The following is a 21,964-nucleotide window of genomic DNA, read 5'->3' as shown; positions in this document are numbered from 1 at the left end:
GGAATATAACTGAGGACAGTCGTATAGGACAAATATGTAAATACCAAGTGGATGTATTTGAAAATAAAATGCCTCTCAATAAATTATTATGTTATGAGTTACGGAAATAATAATACGGTAAAAGAGAAGAAATATAGGTGCATGTATTTTTAATTATACATATAAAAATATGACTTATGGTGTTATTACTTAATCCTAAAGAGACAAGGCAGAGGCAAGAAATTAAAACGGAGAACAGAAGTAGAAGAGAAATATAGTAAGAATTACAGCAAATGCCAGAAAACACCTTACGGTGTGAAATAGCGGGCTACACTCCACGGGACTGTTCGAATATTAACAGCGCCCCTTAGTGCTATTCGAAGACGCTTGTAACATCCATCGGTATTCCGCCAATATCCCGCAGAATGGCCGATTAACGTCTCTCTTGCTTTCTACCCAAGGAACAACAACGAGTTTACAGGAATAGTGACGAAAATGGCAATATGTTACTTCCCTGCTGGAAAGCAGTCAGTCAGTCAGTCAGAGACGTTACCATGGTAACCTGCAGGTTCGTTTTCGGTCTGTCGGTCACTCAATGCAGAGCATGAGACTCGCTAAAATTAGTATTTTTATCCGTCATTTGAAGAGTAAGCGAAATTATTCACATAACAAATGTTGTTAATAATGAAGGTACGTTTCATATACAGCCCAAGGATGTTACACAAAATCAATAGTGTAAGAGAAAATGGAAGAAAACTGTTCTGGTTTCCCTATAACCCCCCTGTCTATTCAGAAACTTTTAAATCATATGCATATCAAAACCTTTCCCTGGATGAGTATACCACAAATATGAAATTTGGTTGATATCTATCCAACCGTTTCGCAATGATGATGGAACAAACAGACAAACAGACACGAAAAATTAAAACTACTGATACGGTCTTGAGCTGACTTAAAACGGATCATTATCTGAATAATTAGCAAGACAAGCAAAATTACAGACAGCGGACCCACTACAATTTTAATTATATATATTCACAAGTACAACTCTTAACATTTGTTTAGATCACCTCAGTCGATAGGCTTGGCGCGCTTTCCACAGTACGGCCTGAACACCACGAAGGCAGTGTTGATACTAACAGGAAGTTGTGTACGCCTTCGTACGTTAATTTTCGTACTTCCAGTTTCATATGAATTATTCTGTCGTTAGTGTTACTAGTGTTTTCCTAATAAGACATGCATCTGTTGTTGAGAATTGATAGCTACGAGCTAATTTGTTTGTTCTTGTTTAGTAAAGTATTTTTTTATTTTTGCTTACAAAATTTTCGAACATGTGATATTGTTGTGTTCTTACTTCGAACAGAAAAGAAATCAAATGGCCACTATCACTTCACGAACTTCCTGCAGACAAAGACAAGTCTAATCAACGACTCAAACCAATTGCTCGCGATAACTTCGCCCCCAAAAGTAATTCTTCTGTATGTTCTAATTCGATATTCCTTTTTGTGTAGCGTAGTGATTTGGTTTTCCTGAGGAGTGTATATCTGAACATGTCATATTGTTGCGTGGCTTTTGGACTTCGAACAGGAAAAATAGCAGAGGGTCACATTCATTTCACAGATTTCCTGTAGGCAAGGAATTAATTGTAATGAGGATCTCAAAGCGATTTCTCGCGAAAATTATTCACAAACAGTACATCTCGTTATTTTGTTGCCTGCAGCCTTTTCTCAAATAAGATGCTTACTTATTTACAGGTAAAAGTGTGGTAAAAGTTGATTAGCACTACGAATTCCCGAATAACAATGAATAAGACCGCACTACCTTCACGAAAGTAACGCAAACTGCTTATGGTTTTCAAAATCACGATGCAAGCTGTTCAACATACAATAATGAAGGTACAGGCAATTTTGAATTCAAATTGATGTAGGGATAAACCAAAATTCTATCGTTGCCATCAGTCCCATCTGTGTCGGTGCGACGTGAAGAAATTTTTTTAAAAATATCCAACAAGTTTATTGTTTCAAATAGTGGGAAAACTAGCTTAATGTCCGTTCTTCGCATGGGATAATGGGTTATATTTTATTTTTGGATGAAAATGGGGGAATATTTATTTGAAATTTAATAATATGGTTCATAGCGCTACGCAGGAAACACCACAAGGAAGAGACTATGCATCGTTTCTCATGGAGAGTTTTATTTACGATAGGTCACCTCCGCCTACTGCCATTTTGATTGAAGGTTAAGAGTATGGGTCTGAGCGCTAATCTAGAAACGCGAAGACATGACTATGTATCGTTTCTCATAGTAAATTTTATTTTAGGGCAGGTCCCCTTACCTCCTTTTTGGGGAAATTAATTTTTGGCATCCCCCAATGCCTACTGTCGTTTCAGTTTAAGCTTAATAAAATGGTTCTTATCACTACTCGAAAAACACCTCTAGGAGGTCAGTATGTATCGCTTTTAATGGGGAATTTTATTTTCGGCATGTTCCATTGCCTTCTGCTTGAGAAATCAGTAATATTATCGATGAGGGTAGGTAAACCAATTTCAAAATTGTATTCACGAAACATCGGAATGAATATTTTTCTAATTAGCTTATAATGAATACACGTACCAAATTTCAGAATCTTGCTTAATGGGAAATGAGAGAATTTATCTTTTAAAAGGCCTTCACATTTTCTAATTAGTTTATGAGAAAGTAAAACCGTCTAGCCTATTAAATATTAAATATTAAATATATTAAATAAATTAAATAAATATATTAAATAAATTAAATATTATAATTCGGGGAGTTAACCGTATTTCACCCCCTTAATCACAAAACATCGCAACAAAACATCCTGGATTACCTTAATTGTGAGAAATATCAACCATCTAGGTTCGTAAAAAGTGAATGATTAAGTGATTTTGTGTTTAGAGTACTTAACCCAATTTCACTCCCCTTTACCACAAAACATAGGAAGTACTCTCTCTAACTAGCTTAAAAGGAAAACACGTGCCAAATTATATCCCTCTAGCGATTTATTGATATTGTGCTCAGGGTATTTACACTGATTTCAGACATTTTATCACAAAACATCGGAATAAAACACCTTTACTTTTCCTGTTACCTTAAAATGAACAACTGTACCAAGTGTGATAATTAGTTATGAGCGAATCAGTCGATGAGAGATTTCGCTTTTATATGTAGATATAATTAGAAGAATTATAAACGGTTAACTGTGAAAGTAATTCCACTGAACAGTTTGAAACAAGGAAAGCGGTAGAACTGACTAATACAAATAGAACTTTATGAGATCGAAATTGTTAATTTCTACAGCGGATTAGAGGTTTCGAAGAAAGATGCTGCTGAGAGGAACATTCACTCCAAGTTCGTTTTAGAACATAAACGCAGGCCGAATCACATTTGAAGCATGGAAGGCACACAACACCGCTTTATTTAAGATAACGTGTACTTGAACATTCAACACACAGGTAGCAATGCTCACTGTCATGCCAGTAAGGCCAACGTATGAAACTAGTTTTACCTGTGCTGCGAACAGCTTACCAAATTTTTACTCAAAATAAATTCCTCTCCGTGATTTATTTATATAAAACTCTAGTGCAAAATAGGAATTGAATGCAATCTTCAACAGTGTATTAAAATTAAAATTTAAACAGATCTGAGTTGGAATATTTCTGTTATCCACACACTGATTTGTACAGGAAGCTCCTCAGAATATTTTAGTTCAAAAAATGAACATTTTTTTTTTTGACCACTCTGACTTGTTGAATGCAGCACTTGAAGAATTTTAAAATTGTAATCGGACAGTGACGCTTAATTTCAAGATCATGGTTGTAGGCCTATATAGGGTATGACTGCAAAAAGGTACCTGGTCTTAAACTATTTAACAGGTTAGTGTATTTCTTTTCTAACCACTTACATCAATTAGAGCCCCTAAAGTGTCGTTGCTCAATGGCTTGTCACCGAAGTAGAAGGATCTGATCTTGGGTATCATCTCATCTCCACAGTTTCCTTCTCTACAGATCCTCAACTCAGGCTTAAACGTTTTTGAAAAATCTTCATCGACCTCCTGCAACGTTCTGTTCTTTTGAAATATTCCGGCTGAAACATGAACGTGAGAATAAAATTCGAGCAGCAATGTATATTTACGCTACCAACATTTAAAAATATAAGAAAACGAATTAGGTTATAACAATCAATCAATCAATCAATCAATCAATCAATCAATCAATCAATCAATCAATCAATCAATCAATCAATCAATCAATCAATCAATCAATCAATCAATCAATCAATCAATCAATCAACCAATCAATCAACGCTGATCCGAATTTTGGGCTTTCCTCCTGAAGGTAGATTCCCAATAAGTGTTTTACCTAGTATTTCCTTAAATTATTTCAAAGAAGTTCAGATAGCTCTTGCCGTCGAAGAGCCGAAGAAAAGAAGTGGGCCTCCCAATGCAACATGGAAACTGCTGAGGCTGCCTTAAGGAAAAGTAAAGTGCCATTAGATCTGGTGCAACAATGTAGAACATCGATACTTCGTCAAAGATACGTGGCCGTAATTTGATTGACGTTTCACTTAGAAACTGTAGAGGGTTGAAACAGCCCACCATTGGAACTGGTGTATTACCCACAGGAGAGTATACTCTGTGAGTGTGTAATCTTCATACTATCAAGAATTAAACATATTTTAACCCTGATACGAAAAGAAGTAATTCTTTATAAGTAGCTTAATTAACAGATATTACTTATTTATTATACATACATGATACAAGATATATTCCTTCATGTGAAGTTACTCCTGTGAGATAGGGCACTTTGTGGAAATTCCCCTCATCCAGAAGGGTGACCGGATCCTCTGAAATGAAGGCCGCCTCTCCCTCTATCACCGGCTCCACTGTAGGTAATTCATGGAATGCATTCAAAAGACGGAACTGGTCCTGTACACACATAGAAAAACAAAGAAAATGTTAAGAGACCTGGAATGTACAAGCAGAACACTGGCTATGATGCTGCAATATAAAATGTACCTTCATAAACAGAGCTGATCCTGCACACACATCGACAAAGACCTGGAAAGTTCAAGGAGATCGCTGACGACCATGGTGCTAACTATCTCGAGGGCACAAACGTCCGACCGTATCGCCATTTAGAACGCCTGCAAGGTACGCATAGCTGCTTAACGGCGTGTACGGTCAAGTTGCCTGCCTACTCCTAGCCATTCCAGCGTAAAGACACCTGTGTCGTCACTACTGTAGAGTGGGTTGTGGCCCCTCCAGGCTTTCCTACTGTATCGATTACAATGCAAAAGGACTTACCTCCCCACCACGTATAACGTCAACTGTCTACACACAGAAACTCTTCTTCTTCTTCTTCTTGTTATTATTCTCCCTGACTCTTTCTCAGTCCCTTGGGGATGGCGCTAAATGTGAGGTTCTTACAGTCGTATGCCTTTCCTGCCACCAACACTATGTGGAGGGATATCCTGTATCCACTATCGTTTCTGTGGTAGATGGTTGTGTAATCTGTACATTAAGTAAAATTAACACCCAGATCCTAAGCTATAAGAATTAACCATTAAGCAAAATCACCTCCGTACAGGCCATATAGGCCTTGGAGGTGTGGAAGGTAAAGGCTTCCACCATTCTTAACCTCGGCACGTGATGGGGTAGAGTGGTTAGCTCTAAGCCCGGTCGCCTTTGCCCCCAGGAATTAACCTGGTACTCATTTTTGGTGTAGGCTGAGTGAACCTCAGGGCCATATGCACCTCCGGAAGTGGAAATCTCGTTTCTTAAATTTTTACGACTTCCTGACGGGGATTCGAACCCACGTCCTTCCGGGCCCAGTCAGAATCTCTGGCCCGGCTAGAAACCGAACCTGGTGCACTCTGAACCTGAGGCAACTACACTGATCATCCAGCTAAGGATCTGTATAATAATAATCACCGTATCACCATCATCATTTGACCAAGAATTTTGAAAATGGGAAAATATTAATGTGCTGAATGACATAGCAGAACAAACAGGATTGCGAATATATTTTGGAAAGACGGAAGCAATGTCAAACATCGAAGACAACACGGCCCAACTAAACACCAAGTATGGAACAATAAACCTTTAGCATCAGTTAAAATACCTTTGTAGTGGTTCCAATCAAATGGACTAGACAGAGAAGCCTTGGTGGCCACAGCAAAAAAAAAAAAAATTAAAACCAACCGGAACATGTATAACAAAAGGTGCATTCCTATGAATAACAAAATCCATCATTTCACATAGTCGTCAATCCGGTATCACTCTATGTGTCAGAATGTCTTATCCTTTCTTAGCAATGTACGCTCGCTAAGTTAGAGCTAAAGGATAGATTGACTCTCCACAATATTTGGCCCAAACGACGAAAATCCAGACAATAAATCTACTCTGATAGAGAATATCATGGGCAAAGCGCTCAAACGTGCGGCTAACTCCTACGCTCACATACGACGGATAAAAGACTTTCGATGGGAAAAAAAAGCATGTTTAACCATTTTGACTCAAAACCAAAAACAACAATTCCCAGGTGCATTAACGTCAGGAAAGATCTCGAAGAAATAGGCCTACGATTAGAATAACCGCACAAATGAGACTTTTCAGACCAGGCATCGTGAATTTTTTGACTTTCTGGGATGGAAAATAAATAAAACTGAATTAAACAAAAATTGAATAAACGCCAGAATGTATAACGAAGCTGATCGTGATCGCTAGTTGAACATATGGACAGTAAATATCTTCTACTTACCTAAAATGCATTCTAAATAACACAATGGTTTGACAGAATTCCAAATAGACCATAATCGCAAATGACGGTGTCTGGAGTCTTATCGGGAGCACTGCTGGGGCCCCAGCCGATCGCATCTACTATTTCAGTGGTGAAAATTGATTTGGAACTCACCGCCTTAAATATGTACAAATTTGTTTAGAATTAAGAAATAATATTTCAAAAATTCAATTTCGAACCCATACTGACTAGGTTTTTTATTTCAACAGTACTCATCTTGCAGTACATGAGGTTGCCCATTTGTCACGACATATTACGAGAGGAGGAAGATTTTCATTCGAATCCTCATCGTACATCCATCTTAGAGCATGGGCAGTACACACTAGCAGTTTCGAGTGTTGTTATATATTCACAAATATACCCATACCTCGTACTCTACTAGTCGGTGGGACTCATCAGTGTGTGATACAGATTTTCAAACATCACTTACTGTGTTTCCGCATGCTCGGAAGATATAACATGGTTGCCATAACTTTATGAAATGACCTCCGAATATAATAGCAATATAAATACTAATGATTGAAACCTACTTCTTCATTTATGGTGGCAGCTGATGTCATGAGCAGTTGGTCGGAGCTGACGTTGCGCAGGAAGTCCACCAGGTCCTGACTGGACTCTCCAGTGAATCCCAGCGCTTTTCCAACGAGGAATGCATTCTTTCTGGGTTTATCTGCTATGGCCGCGGCACAGGATGTGGAGCCACTTTGACCAATGGCGCTGCGAAATAGTCCTAGGAAACAGAATATTCAACTAATATTTATCTGTCAATTCATTTCCCTTCACAGGATTTTCATCGGAGTTAAAATAGTACTAAGAAAGTTTTAACTCTGGGAATCCTATAAATATTATGTACATGTGAATTCTGCCTAACCTACTCCCAATGGATCCCGAGGTCGTCAATTTATTCCTGTAATATTTATTCGAATACTTTAAAGGTGAAATGAAATCCATCCGTTGAGCTATCCAGGTCGTATTATGTCAGCACATTTAGTTTATACCCCAGAAAAGATTAATTAAAACTCGGTAAAACATAGCAGATGGACTTTTGGTTTCCCAAACATCTGTCAGCGTAAATATGAACTCGAAAATGCAACATACATGATGATAAATCAAAATACAGCTCGATTTAACGCAGTTTCGGGGACATGCTTTACCCCACGTTATAGCTTAATTTATCGTACACAGAGTACACTTTTCTTCCTTGTGACAACACGAACTGAAGACTTAAGTAGGCGATTGTCTGACAAAGCTGAAAACCAGCACCTGTTTTCTAAGTGTGAATGCAGGCAAACAAGTTTCAGTTCTTAAGTTGGCGGGGAAAGGTCAACTTAACTTTTCCCTGTGTACACAAAAACTTGGTCAGTTGTTCACGCCCCGTTATTTCAGTGAATAGACAGGCATGAAGTTTCTAAAACTCCATCCATTCATTCCTTGAAGTTCTGTTTAGCACGGAGTCGGTAACAGTTACAGATTGTAATCCGTAATTCCTCAATGCAGTTCGTTACTACATTCAAAATAAGATTTTTATTGATGATTTTCCTTGAGAGACATACCTTGTAACGCGTTCAGTCCGAATCTGCGGTTAACAGTACCGCGTTTAACTGAGGCTTCACTGCACTTGCAAACGAAGGTCATGATATTATTCTTAAATTTGTTGGGTCCATTGGAGAGCACGTTAAGTAATAAACATTTATAGAAACATTTTCTGAAGCCTAGAATCACTGCTTGAAGTTGTCACTCTGTAATCTGTATCGTGCTCGAACGGAGAGGTCTGAGACCAACCCTAGTGAGGTCATTTCTGATCTCCTGAAACCCATTACCTGAAACTTAAAGCTATTTATCCAGAGTATTGAAGATCCGGTTTGTCAGCCTCTTGTCATCTATTCCGAACAGATAACCACTCGTTACCTTACTGAGTCTATTAGTCGCTCGCTTTTCTGATAAAATTAATCACTTCCTTTTAACCTATATTTTCCATCGACCCTCTTCGGGCCTACTATCTTGCAAAGGATCTCCTTTCTCAAACTCCTCGACTCCAGTCGATCATTCGGAGACTCTCACATCCATAGCGCACATCGTTTAAATGACTGTGTTGTAATTTACGAACAGCAACGATAGTGAAACTTAATGTAATTTCGGATATAAAAATAGTTCCCAATTCCTATCTCCGACTGGGATCATAGACAAGATTTGAAAGAAGTAGAAGTCACGTTATGATAGGAACTTAGAATACAAGATCTCTGAACATTTGTGGAAAGCTAGAGAACGTTTTCAGGGAGATAAAAAAAATATGACCTAGACATACAGGTGTAAGTGGCCGCCTCCATAGTGTAACGGTTAGTACTATTAGCTGCCGTCCTCATGTGCCCGGGTTCGATTCCCGGTTATGCCAGAAATTTAAGAATGGCAGGAATGCTGGTATACAGTTAAAATGGTATATGAAGCTCACCTCTATTGGAGGCGTGCTTGAGAAGAGCTGCTCCCCCTCAGGACGAGGGCACTCAGTTTACTCTTGTACTAGAAGTAAGTAAAAAACAAAAGAATGAGAAGGGACTTTTGGGGTGATAATGAAGAAGTGGACCAGGCATACGATAAATTAAAGGAAAACGAGAATGTCATTATTCGTGGAGACTGGAACGGTTCGATAGGTGAATGGAAAGATGGAAATGTGGGTCAATATGGTCTTGGTGTGATAAATGACAGAGGGTAACATTTAATATACTTTTGTATAGTGAATTTACTAGTAATTACGAACGCTTTAGTCCAACAGCCAAACAGAAAAAGTGGACCAAGTATACGATCAATTAAAGGAACTGATGGAAATGATCAAGGAAAACGAGAATGTCATTATCCATGGAGACTGGAACGGTTCGATAGGTGAATGGAAAGGTGGAAATACTGTGGAACAATATGGTCTTAATGTGAGAAATGACGGAGGGCAACAACTAATAGACTTTGTATAGTGAAATGACTAGTAATTACGAACACTTTAGTCCAACAGCCAAACAGAAGAAGGTAGACCTGGTCTGCACCTGGAGATGAAACACGTTACCAAATAGGTTGTGTTATGATAAGGAGAAGGTACCGTAACAAAGTAAAGCAATCCAAACCTTACCCAGGAGCTGATGTAGCGAGTGCCATCTGGAAGCTTATATCAGAACTCGAAATTGATACGTAGGCAACCTACACTAAATCACAATACTTGCAAATGGAATTTTTTTTTCATTTATGGCCATTAGAAACCACGTCAAGTAACTATAAGGCATTTCTGGAAGCCTTTCTTCAGCTCAAACACGTTGCATCATCTCTCTGGCCACCTGTCTTCTCTCTTCTGTCCAGCCAATGTTCTGCTTTTGCTCATCGTGGAAGCCCTTAAATTATTTGATAACTGATCTGTGTTTTGTTCGGTTAGGGATGTCCTCATGATTCAGTCCCATGATCTTGAAGACCTTCATTACTTCCTTGAATCATTTATCTGAGACGTTAGGTCGGTTGTACAACACATTAAAAATCTGCTTCGTTAGTCGTGTTGCATTTTTCCTGAACAGATGTCCGTAGAACTTCAGTCATCGTGTCTTTATTGACTCCATCAGCCCTTCATTATCCTTGTATAAAAATATCAAAAATTGCAGAGCAGAAGGTTAGAGAAACGGATGGGCCTTAATCACTCTATCCTATAAAATAGGGAAAACGACGATACAAGTACGAAAACAATCGATAAAAGCAGATATGATTGAACTTCCACAGGAAATTCAAAAACTCGAAGCGTGAAGAAGGAATTAGAAATCATAAAAGGCTCCGATATCTAGTCAACAAGGAGGTAAAGAAGGCATAGGAAAGATATATAATGAGATGATACAAGGAAATAGAGGAAAGGATTGAGAAAGGAAGTACAGAAACAGCTTATGAACCTATAAAGAGGCATTTCAAGACAGACATCGGCTGTCGTGACAGCATGTTAAACGAAAATGAGAAATGTTTTTGAGCTAAGAAATGGGAGATTGTAGCAATACATACATAAATTATGTGAAGTTCCGTGACAGGCAATCTTGAAAATGAAGGTACCATGACAAATTATCAAGTGTGATCCTCTTTAGCGAAGGAAGAGTCTTACGGCTGTGATAGGAATGAAGGTTAATAAATCACCCTGACAAGATGAAGTGAGTGGAGAAACGATACCATGTGCAGGGATTTAACGATGAAATACACGGCTTTATTTTTAAACTGATCATGGAAATAGGTGAAACCGGAGAAATTCAATACGATTTTAAAAATTTCCCCAAAATTCCAATATAAAAGAAACTTGGACCTATAAAATGTGAAGAACAACGCACTCGGAGTCTATTGTCGCACGAGTCAAAAATATTGATAAGAACAATATGTAACCGAACAGACAATAAGATAGAACCAAATTTAGCCGAAGTCCAGTTAGAATTTAGAAGGAACAGAAGTAAACGGGAAACTATCTTGACGTTACGACACGTTATGTTCGACATAAGGAAGTCATTGTGGATTTAGATAAAGCCTTCGATAATGTGAACTGGAATATGTTAATGAGGATTGTGGCTAATGTTGGTCTAGTTTTCAGAGAGGGACGAATGATATGTGAACTGTATAAAAATCAAAAGGGCACCACAAACATAAATGGTGAAGTACAAGAGACTCACATGCGGGAAGGAGTACGACACTTGCTGGATGAATGGCTCACACGTTTGAGGCGCTGGCAGGTTCGATCCTAGCTCAGTCCGGTGGTATTTGAAGGTGCTCAAACACGTCAGCCTCGTGTCGGTAGATTTACTGGCACGTAAAGGAACTCCTGTGGGACTAAATTCCGGCAACTTGGCAACTCCGAAGAACCTTAAAAATAATCAGTGGAACGTAAAGCCAGTAACATTAATTAATTTGTCACTAGTGTTATTCAACTTGTATATTGAAAGGCATCGAGCAATGTAAAGACGATATGAAAGGAATGAAGAGCTGTGAAGTGGAAGTCAAAACGATAAGATTTACTGATGGCTGTCACAAGATGAACGAAGAGAAGCTAAAAAAGCACGTTAGAGGGAATCAACAAGAACTTGCGAGCGAAGTATAACATGAAAATAAATACAAAGAAGACGGAAATAATGACACGCAACCGCCAAACTTTTGCAGTCGACAACAGAATTTATGATATACCACCACTTAGAGAGGCAAACACCATTTTCTACTTAGGAAGTACAATCACTTAAGGTGGCAAAATTTAGGTCGACATAAAGCAAAGCAGTTGGTCAGAAAAATGTAGCCCTTTACAAGAAGTGGGTGCTGCTTACATCAAGGGACCTAAACGTGGAGACCAGTAGGAGATTTATAAGGTGCTATATGGAGCGTGGCCATGTATGGCTCGATAACGTGGACGTCTGGATGCATTTAAGGTATGGTGCTGGAGGAGTTTGGAAAAGATCTCGTACAGAGAAAAGCTCACAAATGAAGAAATTCTTAAACGAATAGGTGAAAAATATCCCTAATATCAACGGTAAGAGAGAGAAGACACAAATTAATTGGCCGGGCACAAAAGATTTATAGTTAAATATAATGGAGTGAATGATTCAAAGCAAGAAAGGAAGAGGAAAACCTAGACATATGGAAGAAGGTGTAGGAGCAGGCCTGTATGGGGAAATGAAGAGTTTAACGGAGAGGAGTGGAGGAAAAAATTCCTGTCAACCAATCGTCGGACTGAGAATTAAGAAGAGAAGACGAAGGTCTGAGCTTAGCTTGGCTTGATATGGCCAGCCTTTTCCTTGTAAAGGCTGTGGTTCCTACTGAGGGCAGTTGCCATGTCCTCTTGGCTATTCACTGTCTTCCCTTTCACTAGTTTTCATCTGGGTAATGTCAACAAGGCACCTGAAACTGTTGACACTTTCATTTAGAACATGAACATTAGTGTTGTACTTAATGTACTATACTCCATTGCATTTACTGTCCTACGTAGGTTAGATATTACAGTAGAGTAGGAGTTAAATTTGCTTTATATAAGTTTTGGACTACAGGTAACTTGCGAAGCGGGGACAAGTATCGCTAACTTTGCCAAGTAAAATAAACCACCTCTCAATTTATTTATCTATACTTGATATTATGTGCACTGCTAACTGAAAGATTTTGCATTAAATTCTAACTCAATATATACTTCGAATTTAGTTAACAGTTAAAATGCAAGCTCATACAATGTATGCTGGACCATACAATAACACTTTTGTAGTAACACCTTACCTTTAGACATGGGAGACAGCATGTGGTACTGTATTGAGGAACCACCAGCACTCTCTCCTACAATAGTCACTTGGTTTGGGTCCCCACCAAATGCGGCGATGTTCTGCTGCACCCAACGTAGAGCAAGCACTTGGTCCTTCATTCCAGCGTTACCCGGCACTACCTCATCTTCAGTGCTCAGGAAACCTGGAAAATTGATGGCACATGACATCATGTAACTCGGTATTATTAATCATTGTTTCGTCTCATCGCGCAACAAAATTAACTTTGAAGGACTTGGGTAGATGGCGAGGAAATTAAAATATTTCACACTAACGTATCTAAGATAATATTTCCATTTCTCTTGAAATGTCTGAAGTTTGGTAAAAATAAATGATCGTCCGCAGCGCAGAGAACTGGACACATCGGCTGTCGTTAGGGAACTGTTCTATGTTCACCGAGAACAGTAAAAAGAATGCGCTATCGGAGAGTATGCATACACTGACGAGTAACTCTTTCCCTTTAGAGGAAGAGTCCTTGCAAACAGTATTTACCGAGCATCAGGGTGATTCAAGAACACGGTATATTTCGTCCATGGAGATTTACTGTTGAAAACAGTGTGATAGTACTTTCAACGTCTCTAATTAGGTTTAAGGTCTGAAGTGCTACAACTTCGGGAAAAAATACATTATTTTACAGACTACAGTTGCAGTGTTTCAATTTCTTATTTTTTCTGTGTGAGTGCTAACGGCCGTAGCCGTGTTGGAACACCGAATCCGTGAGATCTCCGAAGTTAAACAGCATTGGGCGTGATCAAGATTTGGATGGGTTGCCACACGCTGTTAGTGGGAGTAAGGCAATGGAGGAGCGGAAAGGAACTGGCCACCCTACCGTACGTAAACTGCGGCTCAGGCACACATCTGCGGAGTTTCGGACTTGCTTTCAGGCAGAATACACACTTACCTTACCTCTGTGTGAGTGTGTGAGAGAGAGAGAAAGAGAAAGAAATAGCACAGGTGAAGTTTAAGGAAGCGGAGATTGTTATCAGTGGAATACTGTATAGGAGGTATACTGACTGGAAAGTGATTGGGGATTTAAATGAGACTATGGAGTGAGTATGTGGGAAACTGGAAGTGAGTTTTCTGTATCCTAATACGTGGGTAGGAGATAGGGATCTGCGCTCAGATGGTCTTCACTTAAACCGCAGTGGTACATATAAGTTAGGAAATTTGTTTATAAGGGATAAAGGGAGGTACATTCAGGGAAACGGGGTGGCCTAGGGAGCTGTGACAATGTTACAGGTGCACCTTTTCGTCACAACGGGTTACATATAACTTCCGACAGCTCAATGCAATCCCAGGGTATTTCATTCCATGTGAAAAATCTAAAAAAAATTCATTCGGTTCCGCTTTAAGTGAATTCATGAAGAGAAAAGTTCATCCAGAAAGAACGCAGTAGTATGTGAATGATCGCCTGGTCCCAATGCTAGTTATAACTTCACCAATAAATGCATTCTTATTTACGCAATCAATTAATTACTCATCTTACAAACCAGATAAAGAATTAACTAACACTATAAATTAATACTCACAAATTATACAAAAATAATGATCACACTTTTTTAAAATTAGAGAATCGCCCTAAGAAATGAGAACTAAATTTGAGAATGGGGTACATTTATCACTATATAGAATAAATAATTCAAGCTTATTAAGAAAATATATAACATCAACTTATTCGAATTGTTTCTGAAATGAAATCAAAAATATCAGCGTTACAGTCCATAATTATTGTTGGGGCATCCTATGTATCACTGGAATACGTTATCCAACTGCAATTATTATATTGTAATAAGATTTCAAAGTCTCTCCTCATAATGATATCGTCATTAAAACAAACAAAATCTGAACTCAATTAATTCGGGTTCATTCTCGGATATTAATCAGTAACGATTCACGTGCTAAGGCTTTACACCCCTAATGCCTGCTAAATCCGGCTCCTAATGTATCATCTTCCTATATATTTTCATAACATTCAAATTCACTATACATTGTTTAAAAATAAATAATCTTCCTTTTCTATCCACATAATTCTTAATTTATATATCTGTGGCTCGATATGCTTACATCCGTCGTATACTAATCATAATCCTACTGTGCAAGTTATTTAATTCGTTTATGCAGTGTGAAGATGAACATTTCAATATATTTTGTTTTGCGATTACACTACCGCATATGTATAGTATGTCTTTTATCTGGCATTTATACGATTCGAGAATGTGTCACAGAACTCATATACTTCCAAACATAACAGCTATCTTGACACTACATCACCATCTAAATCTCAATTAAATATCAATATCCATACCTTAATTGTGGTCACTCCCGCGGTGTACATCCTCTTATTTATTCGCATCGTTTCATTAGATTCATACCTTCCACATGTGACATTTAACTTCTTTCAACATATATATACCTTGTAATGACCATAAATCATAATATAATTCTTCATATCACTTGATATACCTTCTCATTACATCGTCTGACGATCCATTACTATCATCTCAACTACTTAATATTACCTCTTATTTAACATAACCTTCAACACAAACGTTGCAATTACTGATATATTGCTTTGATAAATATGTCACTATGTGCTTTCCATACTAAACTCTTCTCAATAAAATTACGATGCATAACCTCATATAAGTTCCTATTAGTACAATATCGCTCTACAAGTAGTACATAGTTATAATCATTCACTTCTGACGCGCGGTCCATGTATGACGTAATCCATGAATACATTCTATGCAAGATTTATCGATATCCTACAGCATATCATAGCGATCAGCTGTCATGTCAAGTCATTTCAAATCGTATTCTCGACTACTTCACTGATTTATTTACCCAGACACGGTAATCCGTTCGCGAGATATATATATAGTTCTACACTGCCTTAATATAGCATTAATATCTTAAATATCTCACACTTCACTGCAATTATCACTTGCACACTTAAATATCATACTTTCTAACACCTATTTAACTCCAAAGCATATGGCAATATTATAATTTAAGAATTATGATAATAATTGTAAAGACTTAGCTCGTTTCTCGTTACTCCGATGTCAGTTGTTCCCCTTTGACCGTCACATGGTTAGTTTTGCGGTCTGGATCTAGGGTTGAGCAGGACTCCTTCTCCCGTTCAGAACTGGTCTTGGTGGGCAATAACCATCTCTCGTCACGGGCTGGTCATCTGGTTGGATGATACCTCTCTCATCACGGGCTGGTCATCGGCTGAATGATACCTCTCTCCAGGTCGGTCCATCTTAAACGACTAGCAGTTCATCATCTTCTTCGTGAGGCTGCCAACAAAGGTAAAGATTCCCGAGGAGAACATGGTTGTTATAAAATTCATATTATAATAATATTTTTCTTAAGTTACTTTTCTTATCCTTCTTCTGCGTTATATATTGCTAACTCTTTAAAATTCCGTATAATATATTTTATCTTTTTCGGGGAAAAATCTTCAGAATCAGCTTAAATAATCTTCAGAATTATTTTCCTCTTAGCCTCTGCGCCAATAAAATAACCTTCTTTCAGTTCTTATTTTTCTTGTGCAGTTCGTATAATTCTTCTCTGCGATAATGTTGGACTTGCTCTTCGGGTTCCAATAAGCGTATTTAATCCAAGCTCGCTTATCTGTAGTATTTTGGCTATTCACAGTATATCTTTGGATTGTTTATCCCGTTTTTTCTTAATGACTATAGTTTTTCTTATGAATTTCGCCGAAATCTCGTAAAATTCCGTCCTATACGTAACGCGTTCGCAATTCACGTCTTGAGTCTGCCAATTCAATTTTTCAAGTATTATTTTCTAGTAATCTCTTCAGTTCTATTTTTTCTATAAAACAATCTACTTGACTTTTTGCTGTTCTGCACCGCCTTTGGTATACATCAGTTCCCAGTTATACACGGCCTTCTGTTATACCTCGATATCATGATTTCATTGTGTATGCTTTTAAAGTTGAGTAGGCCATACCTTCCTTCGGCGCCATTTTGTAAACGTCTAGGAAATGCAACGGGCACACAGAGAACTGGACGTCAGGTAAGGATGACATATAAATGTTAGTGCTCAACTGTAGAAGTATTGTAAACAAAAGGAATACAATTAAGTAATTTAACAGATATATTCCTACCAGATATTGCAATAGGAGTTGAATCATGGCTGAGAAATGATATAATGGATGCAGAAATATTCTCACGGAACTGGAGTGTGTATCGTAGAGATAGGATAGGAATAGTAGGAGGGGAAGTATTCATTCTGGTGAAAGAAGAATTTGTTAGCTATGAAATAGTTAAAGATGACAATCGCGAAATTCTAGGTGTAAGGCTCATCTCTAAAGATAATATTTAACTTTTTGACTTTGGAGTGTACAGACCGGAAAAGGGTAACGCTGACGCTGATTCAGTTTTTTAAATAAGATAATCAGCTTATGTGGGAAGCGACATGGAAAGGAACGTGATAGTGGCGAGTGATCTCAATTTACCAAATGTCCATTAGGAAGGTAATGCGAACGACAGGAAGCATGACCAACAAATGGCAAATACGTTAATATGGGAAGAGCATCTGATTCAGAAAATGATGGAACCGACTAGAGGGAAGAAAACCTGGATTTGGTGCTGGTAAAATCAGATGAGCTCTATAGAGAAACCGTATAGATGGCATTACTGATCACTAGGGGTCGTATTTGAGCATATTAGCATAGTTTTTCCTGAATAGTACACATTGAAATAAACCTTTCGGTAGTATTTTCATCTCTCTGGGACCAACAGGATTTAAATTTATCGAGCATATAAATGCATAAAACCGCGGTTTTCAGAATAGAAGCATATAAATGCATATTCTTGTGGTTTTCGTCTAAATAGTTTGGTTTTCTTCAAATTTCTGCCCGAATTCGGGCCCTGACCATCCTTAATGTTCTAACAGAAATAATTATTGAAAAGCCTATCTGGTGCGAATAATAGAACCGCAGGTTTTTAACATTTGGTGAGGTCATTCACACGCCCTAATTGGCCTCTGCCGGATTAGAGTGCGACTCGTCAGATAAGCTCTGGAAGCCCCAAACATCCTTTCACTTTGAAATGTGAGGTATTTTAGTGGTGTGCCTATTTTGGGAACCAGTATTGTTTAGGTGACTTTTCCCATGAAGTGGTGGAAGATCCGACCCGGTCAAGTGAAGTTTCTGCATTCTACTCTCAGTTCGTAATCGTATCCGGACGTACCTATCGAGTTCTTGTGATTTCCAAGTACGCGATGCCTAAAGTTAAGGAATCTCTGAGTGTTTTACTCCGACGATGTGCAAAGGAATATCCTGACTCGTTTTCTACTGACAGGAAAATTCTTTTCTGCAAAATGTGCGAAAAAGAGGTAAGTTCTTAATGACATTTTCACATCTACGTTCTTAAAGATATTACTGGTCAAACGGTTGAAATTTCAAGTATGCCGTATGTGCAGCATACTGTGCCTATCTACTAGGTAAGTAGAGAGACGTCTAAGAATTCGGAGTGTAGACCCGTTAGATCCTCATATTTTACATTTCCGAGACTGAAATTGACGTTTGGATTTGCTGGTTTTTCATGGGATCGTTGAGAGGGTGCTCGTATTTCTACTGCAATGTTTGAAACTAATTTCATAGTCCACAATGCTTTTTGTTCATTCAATGTATTTTTTCTCACTTATGCGTACCTACCTATCTATTTTCAGATCAAGATTTCGAAGGGTTTTCAATTTTCTCAACATAAAGCCACAAGTGGGCAGGCAGCAAAAGTTGAAGAATTTAAAAAAAGAAAATCGAAGAAACAAGTGCTGACACAACCTTTGTTCAATCAGCAACAGCACTCGGACGAGTTCCCTTCCAGAGTTTGTAGGGCGTTTTTAAGTGCCAGCATAACCCTCTACAAGGTCGAACGTGCTGAGATTAGAGCTCTCTTCAAGGACTTTGCAGGAAGAGAGTTGCCTCATGAGTCGACCCTACGTAAAAAATTACGTTTATTCAGAGTATGAAAAGGTATGAATTCATGCACGATTGCCGTATTCCGCATTCTCGTTTAAACAATTTAGAAGTAATTTTAACATGGATCTGGCTCTGTCATAATGAAGGTAATCTCTCGATAATACCTTCATTCCACGAAGAATATTCATTCATGTACTTTCTTCACCAGGTTCTACACGCAATCAGGGACGACATCGGGAGCCACCCAATTTGGTTATCTATCGACGAGACAACAGACAGTTGTGGAAGATACATGGCCAACGTTATTGTTGGAAAACTCAATCCCAGTGAACCGGGGAAGGGCCAACTAATTCTGTGCAGGGGGCTAGATGTGACAAACCATGGTACCATTATGCGAACAGCGCAAGCAGCTCTGCGTAAGTATATTTTTGTTAATTTATTTTTTGAGCGTTTTGCCAAAGAAGAATAAGTACAGTCTGGCTATAATTTCAATGCATTCTACGTATGCTCAGTGAAGACTCTGATAGTTCTGATAGTTGAATATCTCTTATAGTCGTACGACATATCAGAATCCCATTAACTGAACGGTTCACCCTTCATTTTATGCATTCCTGTTTCAGGCTTGCTGTGGCCAACCTTTTCAGATGAGGAGGTAAACAAAGTACTCGCATTGGTGACTGACGCTGCTCCCTACATGATTAAGGCTGGGAAGAGCTTCAAGCTTCTCTTCCCGAAGATATAACATGTTACTTGTCTTGCCCATGCAATGCACAGAGTTGCTGAGGAGCTGCACGAAAAATCGCCCAGCGTGAACAGCGTCATTTCCTCAGTGAAGGAAATTTTCGTCAAGGCTCCTTCTCGCGTCCGTGCCTTAAGGATGATGCATCCAGAGCTCCCCTTACCTCCCGAGCCCATATTGAAACGATGGGGAACTTGGATATTGGCTGCCTTGTAATACGCTGAAAATAATAGGGCAATTACATCGCGAAAGCTAAGGCTGCTTTTGAAATGAAGGGCTTGATGCCATCCTTGACTTTCATAAAAGCCTACATGAGCGTCATTCCTGAGGCCATCCTAAAGTTGGAATCGCGAGGGATGGAGTTGGTTGAAGTGGTCGCTACAATACAAGGAGTCATCCAAGAAGCCGACTAGCGGCCTGGAGAGACTGGGAAAACCGTGAAACAAAAATTGGAGTTCGTGCCGGCTCGAAATCCCGGTTGGAGTGCAGCGGTGGACTTGGAGAGGATGATGCGCGGTGAGTCTGCACCGTCAGAGGATTTTCCGAACTACTCTGCACAAGAAGCAGTATCATTCAAGTATTTACCTCTCGTGTCAGTTGACGTCGAAAGATCGTTCTCATCATTGAAACTTTTATTGACTGTTTTAAGAAAATATTTCAAAACTGAAAACATAGAACAAATTCTTATTGTACAGAGTAATGCAGATCTACTTCAATGACTCGCCTAATTCTTAACATCTTGTAAATGAACTTTTAAACTGTGACTTTTATAAGAAAACTTCCCATATATATATACTTGAAACTTGAATGCGAGTATATCGCAGAGTATCATACATACAATTAGAAAATAAAGCTCGTATATAAAGATATGTTATTGGTTTTTTGTTTCACTTTCCTTTCTATAGTTTTTAACGGTGTTTTTCGAGCATATTCTGCATATTTAACCGCATATAATGTTTTTTCGAGCATATCTGTGGAGCATATAATGGATTTTTCGAGCATACCTATCGAGCATATAACACATGGTTTTCGAGCATATCTGGAGATTTTATCGAGCATATCGATCCGAGCCCTATTGATCACGAAGCTATAGTTAAAAATAAATGTGAAAGAAAGGAAGGTATTAAAATTAGTACCATTAGGAAGTACCATACGGCTGATAAAACAGGCATAAGGGAGTTTTTAAAAAGTAACTATGATCGGTGGAAAACGGTAAATAAAAATGTAAACTGTAAACAGAGTCTGAGATGGGTTTAAGGCAATTGTTGAGGAATGTGAAAATTTATTTGTACCTTTAAGGGTGGTAATGTATGGTAAAGATCCTTTATATTATAACAGAGAAGTAATGAGAGTAAGAAGGAGGTGCAGGTTGGAAAGAAATAGAGTTAGAAATGGCTGTGGAAATAAGGAGAAATTGAAGGAAATTACTAACGAAATTGAATCTAGCAAAGAAGTCAGCTCAGGATAACATGATGGCAAGCATAATTTTGGTGGTGAAAAATGGAAGAGTATACAGTACATAGGTACTTTAAGACAGAAAAAGATTCCAAGAAGGACATTCCGGGAATAATTCATGAACAAGGGAAGAGTGTATGTCAGGATCTTCAAAAAGCAAAAGTATTCAGTCAGCAGTATTTAAAGATTGTTAATTACAAGACTAATGTCCAGATACAGGAGGTGTAATTAATAACTGGTGTGATAGAAGGCAGTTTGGGTTCAGGAAAGGTTATTCCACTGAAGCTAAACTTCTATGATTCCAGCAAGATATAGGAGCTATCATGGATTCAGGAGGTCGAATGGACTGTATAGCGATTGACCTAACTAAGGCATTTGATAGTGTAGATCATGGGAAACTACTGGATAAAATGAGTGCAATTGATCTAGACAAAAGAGTGACTGAATGGGTGGCTACATTTCTAGAAAATATAACTTAGAGAATTAGAGTATGCAAAGCTTTATCTGTCCGTGTAATAATTAAGAGGGGAATTCCTCAAGGCAGTATATATGTGAAGTACCCACTCTTGCCCACAGATGTGTGACAAAATGTGACGTGGCAGGTCACCTTAATTTTAATATAAATAAATAATCTGCCAATTTTTTTTCTCCATAAACAATATCCCATGGGCGCCAGCCTTCAAGCTTGTGGCTTGAAAACGATAGTTGATAATTAATAATGATAATAATAATA

The 21,964-nt window shown here is 38.4% G+C and overlaps 1 protein-coding gene across 1 annotated transcript in view; it reads right to left on the bottom strand.

Moving 5' to 3' along the window:
• Positions 1-1,350: 1,350 nt before the first annotated feature.
• LOC136877175 (juvenile hormone esterase) overlaps positions 1,351-21,964 on the bottom strand; it is a 29,509-nt gene continuing 8,895 nt past the window's right edge. The window contains exons 4-8 of the mRNA XM_068228723.1: positions 13,044-13,229; positions 7,328-7,527; positions 4,750-4,924; positions 3,902-4,083; positions 1,351-1,380 (exon numbers count right to left, since the gene is read on the bottom strand). Coding sequence (XP_068084824.1) covers positions 1,351-1,380; positions 3,902-4,083; positions 4,750-4,924; positions 7,328-7,527; positions 13,044-13,229 — 773 coding nt within the window. The remainder of the gene's footprint in view (positions 1,381-3,901; positions 4,084-4,749; positions 4,925-7,327; positions 7,528-13,043; positions 13,230-21,964) is intronic.

This window comes from Anabrus simplex, chromosome 7 (genome assembly GCF_040414725.1).
Source record: "Anabrus simplex isolate iqAnaSimp1 chromosome 7, ASM4041472v1, whole genome shotgun sequence".
Classification (NCBI taxonomy): Eukaryota; Metazoa; Arthropoda; class Insecta; order Orthoptera; family Tettigoniidae; genus Anabrus; species Anabrus simplex.
This window is presented reverse-complemented; position numbering and strand designations above follow the sequence as displayed.